The 19362-nt window shown below is 40.0% G+C and overlaps 1 protein-coding gene across 3 annotated transcripts in view; it reads right to left on the bottom strand.

The window, feature by feature from the left end:
- Positions 1 to 19362, bottom strand: part of Nebl (nebulette) — a 357651-nt gene that overhangs the window by 28479 nt on the left and 309810 nt on the right. The window contains exons 14-21 of one of the 3 annotated variants that reach the window (XM_051151279.1): positions 17244 to 17354; positions 13773 to 13883; positions 13567 to 13677; positions 10907 to 11011; positions 8830 to 8922; positions 5073 to 5165; positions 1656 to 1748; positions 493 to 597 (exon numbers count right to left, since the gene is read on the bottom strand). The exons of the other annotated variants lie outside the window; for them this stretch is intronic. Coding sequence (XP_051007236.1) covers positions 493 to 597; positions 1656 to 1748; positions 5073 to 5165; positions 8830 to 8922; positions 10907 to 11011; positions 13567 to 13677; positions 13773 to 13883; positions 17244 to 17354 — 822 coding nt within the window. The remainder of the gene's footprint in view (positions 1 to 492; positions 598 to 1655; positions 1749 to 5072; positions 5166 to 8829; positions 8923 to 10906; positions 11012 to 13566; positions 13678 to 13772; positions 13884 to 17243; positions 17355 to 19362) is intronic. 3 annotated transcript variants of the gene reach the window in all.

Genomic DNA, 19362 nt, shown 5'->3' with positions numbered 1-19362 from the left:
TGTATATTATAAAACATACATTCTTTTCGTGTTCTGAAATTCAAAGAGGGCAATAATTGTACCACTCTGAAACTATACAGATTGAACAAAACACCTTAAGTGGGTGAACATCATGATTAAAAAAATTACAACATGAAACTGTTTTTGAAACACACTAAAAATATTTTTATAATGCACAAATATACCAAAATGTGTCTTAAAATTAAGTAAAAAAAACAAAATATAGGCAAATAACACTCACAAAATATATTTGCAGTAGTCAAGTTAGAAATAAAAACACACCAAAAGTCATTGAGGGGAAGTTATTTTATTAGAATAAATATTTTCATTACATTTCAGTGGAACTGGAGCCCGGTGTCCCCCAAGGGCTCATTCACATGCCCATGCGTTGTTAGCTGTCCAGATTAATAGTGAACTAAAGGCATTCAAACACAGGTCTTGTCATTCCTTAGTATGTTTTAGTCATGGAGGCAGTGATCTGTCACATCCTACCATGGAAACATGATTTTGTGCTTCTTTAACATGTCTCAAAGCAGGGGTATCTAAGATCAGACATGGTCTACCTCTCATTTGTTTGTGGTCCTGAGTGTATTTCACCTGTAAGAAAGACAGGAGGCATCCAAATAATTGGATAATTATAATCTAAAGATTGCATCACTTTTTAAAGCTTTACTCAGAATTATTTCCCAGGTAACTTTGCCTTCGGTGGATGACATTTTGTTCCACAATCGTCACCTGAAATGACACTCTTGATGCTTTCCCTTAGAAGTTAATGCATAAAATTACTTAAGTCTATCAACAGGAAACATGCCAATCAACATGGCATGTGAATACCCGCCATGAAACCGCTTAACACATTTAAATAGTCAAATTAAACGTGAGACAGAACCTGAATGCACTGTTCCTGAGTACTTTTCTTCTGTAAGAGTGTTGAGGGAAACACAACTGATTTCCTTTATTTTTTCCCTCCATAGAGAATGAGGGAGAACCAGGACAAATCTATGTTTTTTTCTGAGCAGCTATACCTTAAAGACAATTGATGCTGAACACACCCAATATCTCTGGGTAGGAATGTGGTGAGAGACCTGTCAATTATGAATCCAAATCTCAAATGCTAAGCCTGAGGTCCAGAGGTCCTGCAGGTGTGCTGTGAGCAGGGCGTGACACGCAGATCTGCAGGCATCTGAGTGAGTCCTGCAGTGGATGCTGGGACCAACCATGGACAGCTTCCTTGACTAGCTGAATCCTATATTAAATGCACTAAATGGTTTATCTTTTCTATTCTTATTTTGAATTACTCATTTTTAACTTCATCTCTGCAGAAAGCATTTACTAACTCATGTTCGGTGAAGTACATCAGTAAAATGACAATTTTTAAAAACATATGCATCAAAGACATAGTTTCAAAGATACTGGTTAAAATAACATGAGTCATTGTTTAAATGAACTATACATGTAATTATATCAGTCATATCTGATATTAATGAGGGACTGCACATTAATAATAATGCACATGGTGAGGGCTTTTGGGATTCATCTGAGATAGCATATGCATTCATTGGAAATAAACTTTATTCTTAAGGCAATAAGCAATGCAAGTAAATTATAAAGGATACATCCATTGCAATGGTCCAAAATGAATTAAAGCCACTTGCCGAGCTAATATTTTCTTGATTCTTCTTTACTCGTTCCATTTCAGGAGTTACACTTAAGGCCGTAGCCCTTCCCAGTTGACCTTTATAATAAACCTACCATTTCAGAGAAGAAGATAGAGGATTGTGAATCACTTCAGAAGTAACAACAACAACAAAAAGAATCAAATCATATTTAATTTTAAAGGGCCAGCCAAGGAAGAGAAACTCATTAAAACAAAGGAGAAAGCGTGGAGAAGGAGGAAGAGGAGACTTAAAATGCTTTCAACTTTAAGCATCGATTTCATTTTGGCATAGCAGTGTACCTCTTCCCAACCGCTGTGGATAGGCTCAAATATATCTCCAGTAAGCCTGGAGTGAGCCTGTAAGCACACATGGGCATGAGAAGAAACGCTTGGTGGATATTACCAGGCGTCTTTGAATAGTGTGGTATTACATAGCTGTGTTTTCTCAGAAATTAACTACAACAGGGCCACGGCAGTATTTATTTCAGCAGGTGACCATGGCAAGCCATGTAAAGACAGCATGCTTCCCTCCATTCCAGTCTTCCTTCTCCCTGACATATACTCTCTTAAAGTAACAGAGTCCCATCAGGTCTGTCTGGGAAGGAAAGAATGCTCCTCCTCTAAAAGATAGAGAGACACTTGTTAGGAATCGTATCTCATGCTAACATGCCTTTGGTTCATAAACTGGCCCAGTGGCTTTATGAGCTGGAAGAATAAACGATTTGTTTGAAGATAATAGAGTTCTGGCTTTCCTCTTCCAGGCAACCCATTCTGTATGCTAATGCATTCCTAAGAGGATGCTCTGTAGGTGGGATATATACACAGAGGAATCTAGAGTGGTCCATAAGTCTAATTAAAAATGCTGCCTTGGCCATTGTTGAGTGGAGAGTGGGGACTGACTTTCACACAAACTCTGGTGCCCCATATTCAACCATGTTCCCTTGATGGGGAGGCCCGATGGCACTCAGAGGAAGGATAGCAGGCTACCAAGAAGAGACTTGATACCCTATGAGCATATAGAGGGGGAGGAGGTCACCCTCAGTCACAGACATAGGGGAGGGGAGTAGGGGGAAAGTGGGAGGGAGGGAGGAATGGGAGGATACAAGGGATAGGATAACAATTGAGATGTGATATGAATAAATTAATTTTAAAAATGCTGTCTTGGGCCAAGTGCCCATTAACGGGTCCATTTCACACGATATATTTAGTCAACCACACAGACTTCACCATTTCCCCCCAGAAGCAAAGGAATAATCATCAAGAATGAGAGAAAGGGCCCAGAGAGGCATGAAAAACAAGAACTCCGGCAGGTAGGAAACAGCAAGACAGCTGGACCAAGATGCCAAGAACTACCTGCCTCCCTAAGGGAGCCACAGCAATCATCAACACAAAGACAAGATGGGCAGGACACAGCACCAATTGGAGGGCAGTCATCACAGAGCACACTGCGAGCCCTGCAGCACCTACCACCCTGACACTGTCCTCTGAAGTAACTGCTTCTCAGCTCAGGCTATCAGCTCAGATAGGGAAACTCGCCAAGAAAGTGGTTCTCAACCCTCCTAGTGCAGCAACCCTTTAATACAGTTTCTCATGTGGTGGCCCCCCAACCATACATTATTTCGCTACTACTCCAAAACTCATTTTGCTACTGTTATAAGCTGTAGTGTAAACATCTGATATGCAGGATATGCAACTTTTGTGGGAGTTGTACGAACAGGTTGAGAACCACTGCTCTGCTATAATCCTCTTATCTGCATATTGAAATGTTTGCTATCATTAAGTACAGATGATAAATACTAAGATGTTCACACATTGCTGATATTCTTCTGGTTTTCTTTTACTCTCTTCAGCTCCAGCAAATCCGAAATGGAGGTTGCTTGTTTTAGCTCTCCTTTGTATTTGACCTACAGAGGATATATAGGAATTTTAATAAATACTGTAAAGGGCTCTAAATGACTACAAGAAAGGCTGAAGCTTAAACCCATTCTTGATTTTTTTAAATAATAATTTTCCTTTATTTAAAATATTTTATTGTGCTACAATACACATGGCATAAAATCCATCATCTTAATAATTTTAAATGCACAACTTAGTGGTAATAAATAAATTTATAGTGCACAAATATCACTGCTCTATCTCTTCTTGTGCTGTAAAACTGAAGTTATATGCATTACTTCTCACACATGGACTTTCACAGTGGCCTCCTGTTAACTGAACTCAACTGATCAAGAAGTGTTGATTAAGCTGCTTACAGGGGCTCTGCAGTTGGGTGCTGGCACACTCCTTTAATCCCGGAACTTGACAGGCAGAGGCAGGCAATTCTGTGGGTTAAAGTCCAGCCTGGTCTACAGAGCAAGTTGTAGGACAGGCAGAGCTGCACAGAGAAACCCTGTCTTGGAAAAACTAAAAAAAACAGTAGGAGTGAGGGGATCCTCAATAAGTGAGCTGTTCCACGTCAAGACTAATTGCAAACTCTACAAATAAAAACAATGGAAATAAGGGAGCACCCTTAAAAAAGAAACCCCATAATGATGCCATGGCAATAAATTGGAACCAAGTCCATGTGGCAGGCTGGCAAGGTGCTTGAGCTTGCTTCTGGCCTCGAGGCTCCTCCTTTAATTGACCTTGATTTTCCTCCTCCACCTGGGATTACTTACTCTTAAGTTTTCAGGTCTTCCAAAATGCCAGTCTTGCAAGAAAGAGGCTATTCTAACTATTGAGGGACATTCCATAAAAGGGTTGTGAAAAAGGGTAAAAGGTAGCTACTTGGAATTAGCCTAAGGAGAGTTCTAAATTCCAGGGGTCCTGAGTTCAAGTCCCAGCTTTGCCCTGACTTGCCATGGCTCCTTGCCATGATCTCTGAGTCCTCAAAATTCAGTTTTCCACATCCATAGGTCAAAGAAATGAATAATGCTGAGCCCAGATGTTGACATATATATTAAGAGAGGGGCTAGCTCAGAGCAGAGTTCCCTCTCCATTGTCAACTAACAGCTCTCATCACAGTTAACAGACTGGCCGATGACTTCCATTTCATTGTATGGTGCTCACCTTGGTTCTGCATCCTAAAGGACAGGCAAGCAAGGCTTCCCCTACCCTATCTCCAATATTGTTTTCCCTTCCAATGCATACGCCACTCTACTTCCCAGCTCCTTACCTAGATGTAATTTTAGAGATTTAGTCCTAACAGAAAGGTTCACAAGGAAAAGATGTGGCTCTTATGGATCCCTGTGTCCTGGGTGCTTAATGAAGACCTTTTGCGTAAGAAAACATGACGCAAACTTCCTTCAGTGGGCAGATGTGGGAAAGAACACCCAAAGGCGTAGAGGAGTCACTGATTCACAGAGAGTATTTTTTTTTTTTTTTAATGAAAATACTTCACGTTAGATAAAATATCAAAGAGAGCAGAATGACTTGCCGCACTCAGCTGCTCCTGGTTCCTCCTCACTCTCTCCATCTCTGGGGTCATGGTTACTGGAGTGGCCTTGTAGTTTTGTTCTTTGTACTGGAACTGGAGAACAAAGCATAATAAAGTTTTGAATCATGGAAAATAAATGTGTACCACTGGAATGTACTAAAGGAAATTATCATATGGCACAGACCATTCACACTTTACCTTTCCTCCCAGGATACAAATATCATTTTTTAAATATTTATTTAATTATTTTCATACAGTATATTTTGGTCATATTCTTCTCCTCCCCCAATGCCTCCCAAATATTCCCCACCTTCCTACATAACCAGCTTTATTTCTCTCCAAAAGAAAAAGAAAGAAAAGAAAAGAAAGACAAAAAAAGACTAAAGCTATCAAAACAAATAGACACACACAAAGCAACAACATGGAGTCCATCTTGAATTGGACAACTGCTTGCAGTAACAGAGTCTGCCCTGGAGTGTGGCTGATACTTCATTAGACGAAGCTGATTTTCTTTTTCAGCAGGCATCAATCAGAAATAGCTTGTTGGGTACTGGTGGGACTTTGTGTCCACTTCTTCCAGACTTCATCTTCTTGAGACAGACACTAGTCCGCAAAACTTTTCCATGTTGAATGTTCCTTTCACTGATTTTACACTATATAATTTATTGATGACTTCCTGATTTTTTTTATTTCATCAGCAATAAGGAATTAGCCATCTGTGAGTTCACCAGGTCCTGACATTAAAGTGGTGTTTACTAAATTATCATCTTAAGTTTAAAATGACTTATTCTCATTGTCATTTTAATAAGAAGTCACATTAAGTGTAAAAGAAACTCTTGCTGTCACTCACAGCATAGAGAACAAATGTCACAAAAATCTTAGGCCTGCTCTTCAGTGGGATGCAGTCTCTACTAACCTTCCTCACAGGGTCTCCACATCCTTCCTTACCAAGTTCTAAGGTTAGAAGGCCCTGACTCCTGACCTAACACTACAGATGGTGTCCTCACCTACTGCATAGAGATCTTCTTTATTAGCTGGGGGCAGAGAAGGAAGATGACTGCATAATCCAACAATTCTACAACATCTCCAAACACCAAGGAGCAACAAACACAGAGGCCAGGGATGGCATATCTGTTGAGAGTTTCTGACAGCTGCAGTAAAGGTGGGAGAGAAAATCCTTTTGCAAGAAACTACAGCAATAGTCAGTGAGTTTTCAGAGTTGAAATTCAGCCTTAGGGCCTTGCACAGGCCTCGCTCTTGAAGTGCACGCTCTTATGAATGAGCATGAAATGAAAAATTTGAGAAGCCTGCAAAATAAGCAGCAAGGGTTGGCGTTCTGCTGGTGTGCCCTCTCCCTCAGGAGCAGCAGTCTTTGTACTGTTACCTGTGAGAGTTTAGGCAAGTTCTCAGGACTGAAATGATAGAGTTACAGAGGGGAGCATTTCATTTAATCATTATTGGTAGAAATATTCTTTCACATTAGAGCTTGAACAAAAGATTTGTGGACCAGCATTGCTGATAGGGAGAAACTACAATTCCTAGTGAACGTAAACCCAGACATCACTCCAATGGAAGAATCTTGCCCTGATTCTCCTATTCATCAATTTGTCATGTGCTTTAAAGGCAATACCTCTTTAATACTATGAGCTCTGCTTTATAGCAGAGGAAATCCCATAGGTGACAGTCTGTGAAGAGTATATAATATATGAAGTCCAGAGCTGGAGTCAAACCTAGCAGTACACCCGTAAGAAGCGGAAGTGCACACAGAAATTTAGACAAGACTTAAATGGACACCAAATAGGTGATAGAAATCACCCAGTAATGCTTCAAATCATCAAAGCTCAAGTATAGGCTGGCGTGAAGCACTACTCCCTCAGACAGCATCTGTTTTAGTGTCTGTGGATTGAACATGAGGAAAGATGCCAGCATCAACCCAGACCTGAAATAGTTAATGGTAGAGTTCACTGAGACAGATTTCTCTAATGAAATTCAAAAAACAGGTCTTAGCACAGAAAGCTAATAGCAAAAAAGCTTGTCCTCGGAGGTGGAAAATGTCGGCGTGTTTAAATGTTAGTGAACGGCCTCTTGGTTTGACAGATCAGGCTAATCTTGAAAGGCCAAGTCTCCATTTGAATATTAAGCAGGGGGTTATGGCCCAACTCAGAAATATAGAACTGCACAGTTATCGCTTGCTAGAAAAGACTGAGGGAAACAAAGTTGATAAACTGTGTTGTTTTATATGTTTTGTTAGGGTGAAAAGCCCAAGGCTATTAGAGACAAAAGTTTTAACTTTTCAAGACTCAAGCCAACCATGTTGGCTCATGTCTTTAATTTCAGCACTCAGGGAGGCAGAGGCAGGCAGATTGACGTAAATTTGAGGCCAGCCTGGTCTACAAATTGAGTCCAGGACAGCCAAGGCTACACAGAGAAATCCTGTCTCGAAAAACTGAAAAAGAAAAAAGAAAAAAGAAACAAAAAAAAAAAGCACAGTCATTCCCTGTAGGAGAATGACTACACAGTATACATGATCTAGCTGATTACATTAATAGGTGCATTTGAAACACTATCATTGCATAGTAACATTTTACACTTTTTTCCCAAACTATCTTCTCTGTCAGATTCAACTGCCACCTGATTCTAACTCCCATAAAACAGAACAAAATGCCATTTACTCCCATCCAGGCCTTAGCCACCAGGTTATCTCTCTAGATGCTGTCCTCAGGACAGGGCTTTTGTTGTGGTGCAGGGATTTGACTACACTGGCATTCTGTGCAATTTTTATAACTGCATGTTAAAGTATTCATCGCCTTGCCTCTCCTGGAATTCCAACAGACACCACCACCTGGCCACATGCTCCGGACACCACCTAGCTCTGAGTTAGCACTGATGCATGTCCAGAAAGCAGTTTTATTTGGTTGGCTTAAAGGAAAGTTCAGGAAGGTTGTGTCTCCAAGACTAGAGGTGAAGAGATGGGTCAGGGAAGAAATGTTGAGGAAAGAATCATTGTCCTGCCCACAACAAGAAAATACGTAGATCAATCCCACTCCTGGAAAGACAAGAATTATTTGCTGTTCATGTCAACCAGTAAATGGGAGACATTTTTCCTACAGCATTAAATACCTCTCCTATCATTTCCCACTGGCAGAAGCACCGCAGGGTAAGATCTTTTTACAATTTATACTCAACTGATATAGTTTTTTGTTTGTTTGTTTGAGGGTTTTTTTTTTAGTAAAGTAGAATGAAAATACAGCCAGAAAACAGAAATATGTGCACAGAGCTATGTCTGGGAAAGGCTCAGAAATATGATTGACACAGGACGAAAGTGACTTGGTGCTACATTAAAAAACAAATCTATGCCTTCACTTCAGCTACCAAATAAGCGTACTAAGCCCTTTGATCATTTTTCTTGAGGTAAAATTCCTCTGCTCCAAGAGGTGGGGCAATATTCAACAAACCCTTTCCATGTAAAATATAACACAGCCAAAATTCTGTTCCAAAAGATGAAATGTAATCCTGGATTTTATTAAAATGGCCCGGGTTGTCTTTACTCTGCTCTACATGAAATGAAATGGAGCTTCAGGTTTGAGGGGAACAAAGCTGCAGGTTTCACTCTGGAAGGTGGACCTTTGATGGCCAATGACATCATTTTTGAAGAAAGCGAAGAAGATAAAAGGCATCCTACTGAGAAAAGAACTGAAAACACCCGTGAAGGCCCTGTCTGCCTGAGGAAGGATAATTAATGCCGGGGAGAACTTACGGAACTAATATTGTGCTGGGTTTTCTTCACTCGTTCCATCTCCGGAGTGTTCCTGACGGCGGTGCCGGCTCCCACGTCTTCCTTGTAGGACACCTTCATAGTGAGGAAAGGAAAATGAGAACTGTACGCTAATTACAATTCAATAGATCTGCCTGTTACAAAAGCAAGGCTATTTCTCGGGTTTTCCAGTAGTGTGAATACTGGTCTCATTTACGAGTAGCAATATTACATGAAGCAATGAGATAGTCCATTACGATAATAAATGCTGTCTTTGGTTTTAGATCTCATAACCTCTTAGCCCAGGTAATCCTTGTTCTGGGCACAGTGAGTACCTTAGCTGGGGGCAGATTATTTGCCTTAAGAATGTAAATGGCTATCTATAGTTTCCTGCTTCAAATATAGATCTATGGCACATGCGGTTTTTGTTGCTGTTGTTTGTTTGTTTTGTTTTTTGACAAAAACCAAAGCACTCAGCAGTTAGCATCTAATCCCCCAAAATGGAGGCTTCACACGCTGCTAATCTTCCAAAGACAAAAGTCCCTCCCTGTCTCCTAGGAAAACACTAACTGTATCACCAGTATCAGCCTTGAATCCGTTATTTTTCTTACCTTGCCCTTTCTCTCCACCCCTGACATCTACTCCTTCCAAACACAAAGAAAAACAAAAGTATGCTGCAAAAACACAGAAAGTCACATGAGAACAGAGTGATTCCCCTACAGACACTAGCTAATCCAGTGAGCCCCAGGGGTGGGGATGATGTAAGACATAAGCTGAAAGAGATGAAAATTGGGGATCAACCCTCGCCCCAACCCTTCCAGTGAGAACTGCCATCTTGTGGCACAGCCTGGCCTGTCTCAGGGAGATCCTAGCCTTACCAGACAGCTGTCTGTCCTGAGAGTGAGTCAGCCAATTAATTAGGAAGCGGAAAGCATTTCCAAAGCCCTCCAACTTAATGGCATTTGCTTTATTATTCCCTTTGATTAGATATGTGTTTAAGTACTAAATGGCTGAGACAATTCTATATTATAATATTTGACTGTATGGTCCATTTGATAATTTCATCAAAAAAAAAACTCAAGTTTATGGACACATCAATTAGCAGAAGCCTACTTTCTTAACAGTAGACAGGCAACTCCTGTTCTTCAATATAAAAACAGGATTGATGAGTTGGTTTTGAACTTGTAAGTCTGGATGTATGCCATCTGTACAAATGAAGTGAAAACCGCTTTCATCTTCACAGTAAAATCTGTGTGGAAGATTGAGACTCCTCTTGAGCTAAAATCAAGTCAACACTTGTCATTTGTACCTAATACAAAAATTGGATTTGAAATTTTGAAACAATTCTAACAGTCAGAATTTATGAGAAAGGGAAGCAGAGGCAGGCGGCTTTCTGTAAGCTCAAGGCCAACCTGGTCTACAAAGCAAGTCCAGGACAGCCAAGGCTACACAGAGAAACTCTGTCATAAAATAAATAAATTAATTAACTAATTAATTATGAGAATTAATTATTTTTATCTTGAAGAAATAAACTCATCTGATGGAAAAATGAAAATTATATAGGAAAAAGTTCAGGCAATGAAGGAAAAGACACTCTTACCAAATATAATATTTTAGAAGTGGGGGTTGTTGGGATATATTTCAATGACAGAGCATTGGTTAGCATGAACAAGAACCTGGATATAATCCCCAGAACCACAACAAATAAATAAATAAAAATATAAACAAGCAAACAAACAAATAAATAAGCAAGCAAGCACATAAACCATTAATTTAAACTGTGTGTGGGGGGGGGGGAATACAAATTGAGCATCTCTAACCAAAATATCTGAAATTTAGACTTTCTGCCAACTGACCTGACTGCTGTGGTGTATTTAAGTCATAGCCCAAGTGTACTAAAAACAATAATGGAATTCACTCAGAATGTGTGCATAAAGGGTGTATGAAGAGCAAATGACTTTTATGTTTAGACCTACATCTCCTCCCCACTATAACTTATTGTATATAAGCAAACTTTCCAAATTCCCCATGAAACCCAAAGTGCGCCTAGCCCCAAGCTTTGCATGCTACAGCTACTCACGTTGCTAATGTTCTGTTGAGTCATCTTGATTCTCTGGATTTCGGGAGTATCCGCCACCGTAGAGTAGCTGGAAAGCATTTTCTCAGCTTCATCTTTATACTTCCTCTGGAAATACAAAATTATCCCAAATTGAAAGCTCTGTGCGGTGGGAGGAGAAGAGGATACAGTGCCACCTACAGCCTTACCATACCACATGGCTATGACTCCTAATTCAAGATTCAACCCAGCTGGTGACACAGGCACTAAAATCAAGGGTGTTAGTAAACAGTCTGTCGCAGCAGCCCTGCTTCTGTGCAGGCCATCATACTCACTCCAGTCCATTCAGACACCTCAGGGAGATGAGCTTCTATGTCTTTCCTAAACTAGGGACCAACTCTTCTATGTGTGAACAAACTCAGACTGCCCCAGTGTCTCCAGCACTTTTGCGTTGGCACAACTCTCTACCTTATTGTAAGCTTCTAGATTGCTGCTTTGTTTCCTACTTTTGGTAGAAATCAGTGACTAAGGAAAACATGCTACTTTTTTTAAACATTTAGTTGAATGTATTTATTTATTTTTAATTTTTAAAAATAATTTATTCAAATTACATCCCGATTGTTATCCCTTCACTTGTGTCTTCCCTTTCTCCCTTACCTTTTTCATCCTATTCCCCTCCCCTAGGCCTGTGACAGAAGTGGATCTCCTCTCCCACCATATGACCACAGCCTATCAGGTCTCATTTGGATAGCCTGCTTCCCCTTCCTCTAAGTGCCACCAGGCCTCCCCACCAAGGGGAAGTGGTCAAATAGAGGGCACCAGAGTCCATGTCAGAGGCAGTCCCTGCTCTCCCCACAACCATGGAGAATGAGCTGTCCATTGGCTAGATCTGAATAGCGGGTCTAGGTTTACTGCATTCATTGTCCTTGGTTGGTACAGCAGTTTGTGCAGGTCCCCCTGGGTCCAGATCTGCCAGCCCTGATGGTCTTCTTGTGGGGTTCCTGAGCCCTCTGTGTCCTTGTAGTTAAGATTATTAAACATCTCAAGTTCCTCTCCAGTAAGTAAGCTACAACAGCTCCTTTAATGAAACCTGGGTTTATGTTATGATATAAATGACATCATATTAAATACCCAACACATTTACTTATTCAGTCAATTCCACAAACAGATATCATTATCCAATGGGGAAACTGACGCACCAACCAGTGAGCATGGGAAGTGAGACTCGACTCGGGCGCTCTAGATAGTGCAGGTAACTGTGAAGCACACACTCACTTATCAAGCAGTGAGGAAGGGCGCAAAGGCAGCTGCGTTTCACTGCTGACTAGTGTTTCCATTTGTGTGTTTCATGGACTTCCTTAAGACTTGCACTCAAACAGTCATAGGGGAGGGGAATAAGGGGAAAATGGGAGGGAGAAAAGAATGGACGGATACAAGGGATGGGATAACCATTGAGATGTAACAAGAATAAATTAATTTTAAAAATAAATAAAAAAAAAAAGACTTGCACTCAATTTATGTAGACACAGCCAGTGCCTCCAAGTTCACTGTCTCCATGCAGCATGAAGAACGGGGGCCCTTTAATGACCTTTAAGACCATTCTAACTGCTGCACAGTCTTAGGCAGCTGAGGAGCGAACAGATCCCTCCATGTTCCCACTCCACCACCTTGACACTCCCACCACAAACCAACTCATACCAACACTGCTTTGCCTTAGCCAGAATTTGAACAAACGTGCCCAATTTGGGTTGAAATTACTTTCATCATACATTCTACTAGTCAGATTTCACTCCCTGCTTCTAGAACGATTTCATGTTTTTCACTCTCCTCTGTTACTTTTTCCACCAGGATGTACTTTTCAGGTAACTTTATAGCAAAGATATGATTAAATCATATATGTTTTCATCCAAATCAGATTTCATAAGTCATCTTGTTCCTCTATAAATATTTTCTCTTGAGATATTATCTTTCTCATATTTATGTTTTTCAAAAGAAGCAGTATATATCTTTCATTCATCATTATTGCCCACTGGGTTCTTCTTCCTCTTTTATTCAGTTCTTTCTTCTATACACGGCTTCCCCTTCAGTTCGTGTGTGTGTGTGTGTGTGTGTGTGTGTGTGTGTTTAAATCCAGATTCTTCATATGTGAGAAAACATGTAATATCCATCCTTCTGAGAATACAAGCACCCTTATTCACACCCAGTTTTTAAAATTTTTGGAGAATACATGACAGGTATATTTATTTGGCAATAAGTTTTACCATGAATCTTAGATCGTCTCAGTTTTAGCTACTTTGTTTCATTGAGAGCTATTTAAAATGTTATTCCTTGTGAAATAAAAATAAAGGATTTTTATATTTATTTTTCTGTCCTATGAACAAGTATACAATGCAAGTATGCAGTGGATTTAAAAATAAAAATAAGGTCAAAATGTTCTTGGCCTCAAAAGAGGGGAACCCATGAGGGACTTTGGCACTTCCTAATGGCTACTAAATGGATCTATAGCTACTGTCCTAATTAGACATGCAAGTCAAGTTTCGTCGAGGGGGGTCTTTATAAAACTGTACTAACTTCGAAGGCAATTTCTTCAGAAGATGGAAGGTAAAACACCCTCTAGAAGCACATAGTGACAGGATTAGAGTACATTAGTACATTACTGCCAAGTATCATCATCCTCTACCAACCTGGCTGTAGATCTCAGATGCTCTCTTGGCTCGAAGCATGTCTGGGATATCCATATTCACTTGCATTCCTCTTCCCTTAATTTCATTCTCCAAGTCTTTCTTATATTGCTTCTAAAAGAACAGAAAATAACCTCAGTATGCACTGCTTTAACAGCAAAGGGGCATTTGCACTCGCGTCCGAGCCTTGGCTCTCACACCAGCCTTACCTGGCTGGCCATCTCGGATGCCCTTTTAGCTCTCTGAACATCCAGGGTGTCTGTGCTGACCTGCATTCCTTTCCCTTTAATTTCCGTCTCCAGATCTCGTTTATAGTCTTTCTGTAGAAAATGAAATACACAGTGCTCTGCAACCATTTCAAAATGGTGCCGAGAAAACATGGTGTCATTCTGACACCAGGACTACCCCATTCTAAAGTTGAATTAGACCTTATTCTTTTATTTATATATAACAAGACAGAAGTCTGATGTACAGTAACACATGTATACATAACCAGGGGGTTTTGTCTACTAAGCTGCCCTAAGGAAAAGTACAGAACTAGATTGGGGAAATTTTTGTATTCCAATGATAAACTTGAAAATTTACTGGTGACTATATAGTTTGGTTGGTGATCAATACTGTGACTATAAGACTGTGCTATTCTCAATTATTGCAACTTGCTACATTTCCATTCTCAACTACTGGGTTTATATAATATTGGCCTAAGTGTCTGGATCCTTTGGGGGCTTAAGCAAACCATTCTACCCCATCCTTGGGTCTATGTGGTAAGTTCAGGGATGGGTGCACTTCCTTTATCATGGAGATATCAGTAGAACCTTTCCTTTTCTTCCTGGATATAAATGACCACAGACACACCCTGTCTGGGAACTAGGTCAAGAAGGGAAACTGAGCCATACAACCTTTCAGAATGACAGGGTTCATTCTGAAAATGGTGTCATTAGACAACTTCATCACCATATGAACAAAACACCTGCAGACTTGGAGGGTTTAAAACAGCACATGAAGCCGGACGGTGGTGGCTCACGCCTTTAATCCTAGCACTTGGGAGGCAGAGGGAGGTGGATCGCTGTGAGTTCGAGGCCAGCCTGGTCTATGAAGCGAGTCCAGGACAACCAAGGCTACACAGAGAAACCCTGTCTCAAAAAACAAACAAACAAACAAACAAAAAGCACATGATAATAGCTTAATTCAAAGAAAACACATGTGCTTCATTCCCAGGAAACACATGTATCAGGAGAGCCTTTGTCCAGTTTGCTGATATATTGTTGGCTATAGAAAGTCACACAGTTAAGCCGCAGAAATGGTACAAGTTTAACTATTGGAGGACACTGACATAACAACACATCAGATTGACATTATTTTTAAACTCTGCTTTGTATATTAAAAATCAATAGCAAAACCTCAAAATTAACTTGCAAAGGATTTAAGAGCCTGTCAATTTGACAAGATGGACCAACAGTAACTAAGATTACATATGCAAATTAGTTAGCTAGAGCACAAAGATGATAGCATCTCCACACTCTCCCTGGGTCATGTAGAACATAGCTGACTCCTTAAGCCTATTGTCCCCTCAGTTGTCACTAACTAAATTCATACTATTATCCTAGTATATATTTTTTAAACCTTAGCCAGTGTACAAATATGAGTAATTAAATATTTAAGCCTACTACTAGGCAGATGGATGAAATTCTAAGTTTCCACTCATTCCATATTCCTTGCTCTAGAAGGATGTTTTCAATTGGCTTGACCAGTCATTCCAATGATAATAATTTCGAAAGCTCCCTTTCTCCTTTTTCTAGTCCTGGATTCCCACCCTGTTGCAATACACTCTAATCTGTTAAAGTGAGCTAATAGTGGATGCAGCTTCTGGCTCAGCATTTTAAAAGTTCATAAAAGTATAGCTGTTGTGGCAAAAAAAACCAACCAAACAAAAAAGATGCACCTTATAGGTCAAGAATTGAAACAGAATTCAGGCTAGGAATTTATTGTAACTGTTGAAATCATGCTGTGCCCTACTCTAAGCAACTCCATATTTTATAAAACTGGCTTTTGGGGCTCTGGCTCATCCTCAGATGTCCCATTCTATAAGAAGTTGCTGAGTATGTTCTGACTGTGGCCCCTCGGTGGACCTCAAAACCACACCCTCTATGAGGTATCACTCATCCAGCACACACTGAACAATGACTTATTCCAGAGACTAGAAAGGGAGTCAGTCTACTAGTGGCGTGTGTGTGTGTGTGTGTGTGTGTGTGTGTGTGTGTGTGTGTTAAAATTATACCAGTTAAAGTCAAGAAGTAATGGACACACCAGTTTGAGCAAAGCTGTCATGCTCTCACCTGGACTTGATAAGTGATAGATAACTAACACTGTGGGGAAATAGACCCAACCAATTCATAATTTCATACCTGGTATGTGTCAGTGATCAAGGACTCCCTGCAATAGCTCAGTTCCTGACTGCTTGACACAGTTACCCAACTGCTTCTTCATCTACCTGTTAACCACATCTGGACCTGAACTGGACCAGCTGTTTCCTGCTCCTGACCCTTTTTGCACTCCTGACCCAGTTTCGCCTTTTACCCCTCTGATTTCTGTAGCTTTGCTCTCAAATCTCACTTCAACTCTACCAGCAGTTTCACCAGCAGCTGCCTCTCTACACTGATCTGGTTCATTTTTCATCTACACAGACTCTTAGTCCACTTCTAAAACCTTTTGAACTTTGAACTCTGCTGTAGTCTGATATTACTTGTATTCATTCTGATATATATATAATTTTACCTATATATACATGTATGTATACATATATACACAAATACACATGCACACATATACCGTGTGTGTGTGTGTGGTGTATGAAAGTTAGCAGGAATTAACATTTGAATAAAGGACTTTCATTCACCTTGTCCAAGCTATCAAGATGGGTGGATTTTATTACAAATTGTTGTCATTGAAACTGCTCAACCTTATGAATTTATAATTCAATATATGCTGACATTGTAGAATGACTCAAACATGTCCACCTAAGTTTCTGTCATAGTTCGCAAGATCAAACATGATCTTATATATACAGAGACTTAAGTAAACCTTAAATGCAGTTTGAGTGAATGAATGAATGCATGAATGAATGAACAAACGAACATGCCATTCAAGACATATCGTATCTTATCCCAAGAGCTGATTCTAGAAATCTCAAGCACAGACATAAAGTCAACAAAGGATGTCTTCTAAACACACAATCACACAGAAACAAAGATTATACTCACATTAAAATCACAATATTTGTATGTTTTCCTCAAAATGTTGGAAACACAAATATGCCAAGCAGAGTCTGAGCTATCCTATAGAAAATAGACTATAAAAGAATTTATCATACCCTAGATTAACATCAAATGTGTTGTTTTATAGTAATAAAATGTGCCAGGGCATGTGTCTGTGCATGAGTGCATGTGTGTACTCTATTAGAATGCCTTTTTCCAAGCTTCCTTTGATGTGTTTAAAGGCTATGAGCAAAGTAGGAACTATAAATTTCCAAATAAACATCATGACTTGAAATGAGTTCCATTCCAAGCTGTCAAACAGGCCCACAGAGCTCTGCGAGCTTCCACGCACTGATCCAGCTGCTCATATGACTCACTGACTACAAAGATAGGGGTTTGGAGGTCTGTGTGACCCTCCCCACTCACCTCACTGGCGATCTTGGCAGCTTTTTTTGCACGTTGTATTTCAAGGGTATCGGTGTCAATTTGCATTCCTTTCCCTTTAATTTCCAGCTCCAGGTCCTTCTTGTATTCTTTCTGTTAAAGCAACATTCCACACAACTTAGTCAGTCTGTGGACAACATGGACCAACAAAAGAAAACAAACAACAACAACAACAACAACAACAAAAAACCTAAGCATTATTAAGCGACCGAGAGAGGGCTGCGGCAAGATGGCTCAGTGGATAATGTTATATGCAACAGAGCTTGCCATACAACCATCAGGACCAGAGTTTAGATCTTCCAGAACTATATGGACTAGTCTAGACAAATCAGTAAGCACTTGTTCAGCAGAGACCCTCAGTTAATAAAGCAGAACAGCAGTCTAAAAAGACACTCAACATCAACCTCCGGCCACGTACCATACACATGTACACTCACACATATGCAAACACAATACACATACATAAATGCACACACTACCCCACCATGCCCCCCACATACGTATGAAGAAAGAAAACTATAAAGGACTAATGTCCAAGAGAATGCAATACTTCTTACCATGTGTGATCACCCAGATCTAAGTGTTTGGTGGGGGGGAAGGGGGAACACGATTAGAACTATTATTCTTGCTGGAGATGGTTTTATACTGATAAGAAGGCAATTGTTGAGTGAGGGTGTTCATGGAGTGCTGTTGTCTTAGAGGCTAAGAGACAGGCAAAAGGATGCAGATCGGTTTATACTATCAGAAGAACAACCGATAATGAGGTCAGAACACTCAGCAACTGAGCCAGCGACACTACAGCTGATTCCTACCATCCCCACCTGTCTGTGAAATAGGGATAAGCATTGCTCCCTGTGAGACCCACACTGAAGGGAATGAGGCAGCAACACAGCCCAGCATCAGTGGGGTTTAGGATCAGTGCCGTTCTCTGCTCTTGCCCTCCACCCTCGTCAAGGCCTTCTCTGTTGCTATTCCTAGTGCCATCTTGTCACTCAATTTTCCAGCTGGACCTGCCATTGTAAGTATAAAGTAAACTTTCCAGACGTAACTGACACGAAACAACAAGACACCCCCTCAATGAAGACTGCCCACATTGTTGCAACTTAAAGCAGATTGCGCAGGCACTAGCAGTCTTGACTGTTTGCATATGAATTTCAAGATTTTTTTTGTTATTTCTGTAAAGAATGCAAACAGGAATATTTTGACTTCTTTACCTATGTGCATCCCCTTTATTTCCTGCTCTCATCCTATCTTTCTAGCCAAATTTCAAGTGCAGTATTGAACTGGAAAGGAGACAGTGGCCTGTCTTGCTCCTGATGTTAGTAGAATTGCTTTGAGGTTTTCTCTATTTAGCAGAAATGCTATGCTTTTGACACATATAGCAACCTTTACAGTGTCGAGGTATATTCTCTCAATCCTATTGTCTCTAGGTCTTTATTATGAAGGGATGTTAGATTTTGTCAAAAGAATTTTTCTCTACCTACTAAGATGATCAGGTATTTCATGTTTAAGTCCATTTTTATGTTTTATTACATTTATCAATTTGCAAATGTTAAACCATCCTTGCATCTCTGGGATAAAGCCACCTTGGTCATGGTGAATGCTTTTTGCCATGTGTGCCTCTCTTCAGTTTGTTGTGATGTCTCCTTATCATCTCTAATTTTAGTAATTTGGATCTTCTCTTTCTTTTAGGTAATTTGGCTCAGGTTTGGCCATCTTGTTTATCTTTTTAAAGAATGTACTCCTCGTGTCATTGGTCCTTGGTGTTGGCTTGTTTGCATATTTGTCTCCACTTCTTCAATTTCTGCCCTGGTTTCAGTTATTTTTTTTCCATCTACTGCTTTCAGTTTGGTTTGTTCTGTTTTCCCAAACCTTTTGAGTGCATTATTAAATTATCTCTTTGAAGTCCATCTCATTTTTAATGTAAGTGCCCAGAACAATACATTTACTTCCATAGGACTTTGGTTTTTTCATTTTACCTAAGAGATTTTAGTAAGCAATATTTTCATTTTTTATCTAATTCCAAGAACTTTTCTGTTTCTTCCTTAATTTTATCAATAGTTCAAATACTTGACAGTTGAGTAGTTTAATCTCTATGAGT

Source organism: Acomys russatus, chromosome 9 (genome assembly GCF_903995435.1).
Source record: "Acomys russatus chromosome 9, mAcoRus1.1, whole genome shotgun sequence".
NCBI classification, from domain to species: Eukaryota; Metazoa; Chordata; class Mammalia; order Rodentia; family Muridae; genus Acomys; species Acomys russatus.
Note: the sequence above shows the minus strand (reverse complement) of the source record. Positions and strands in the feature narration are given on the sequence as shown.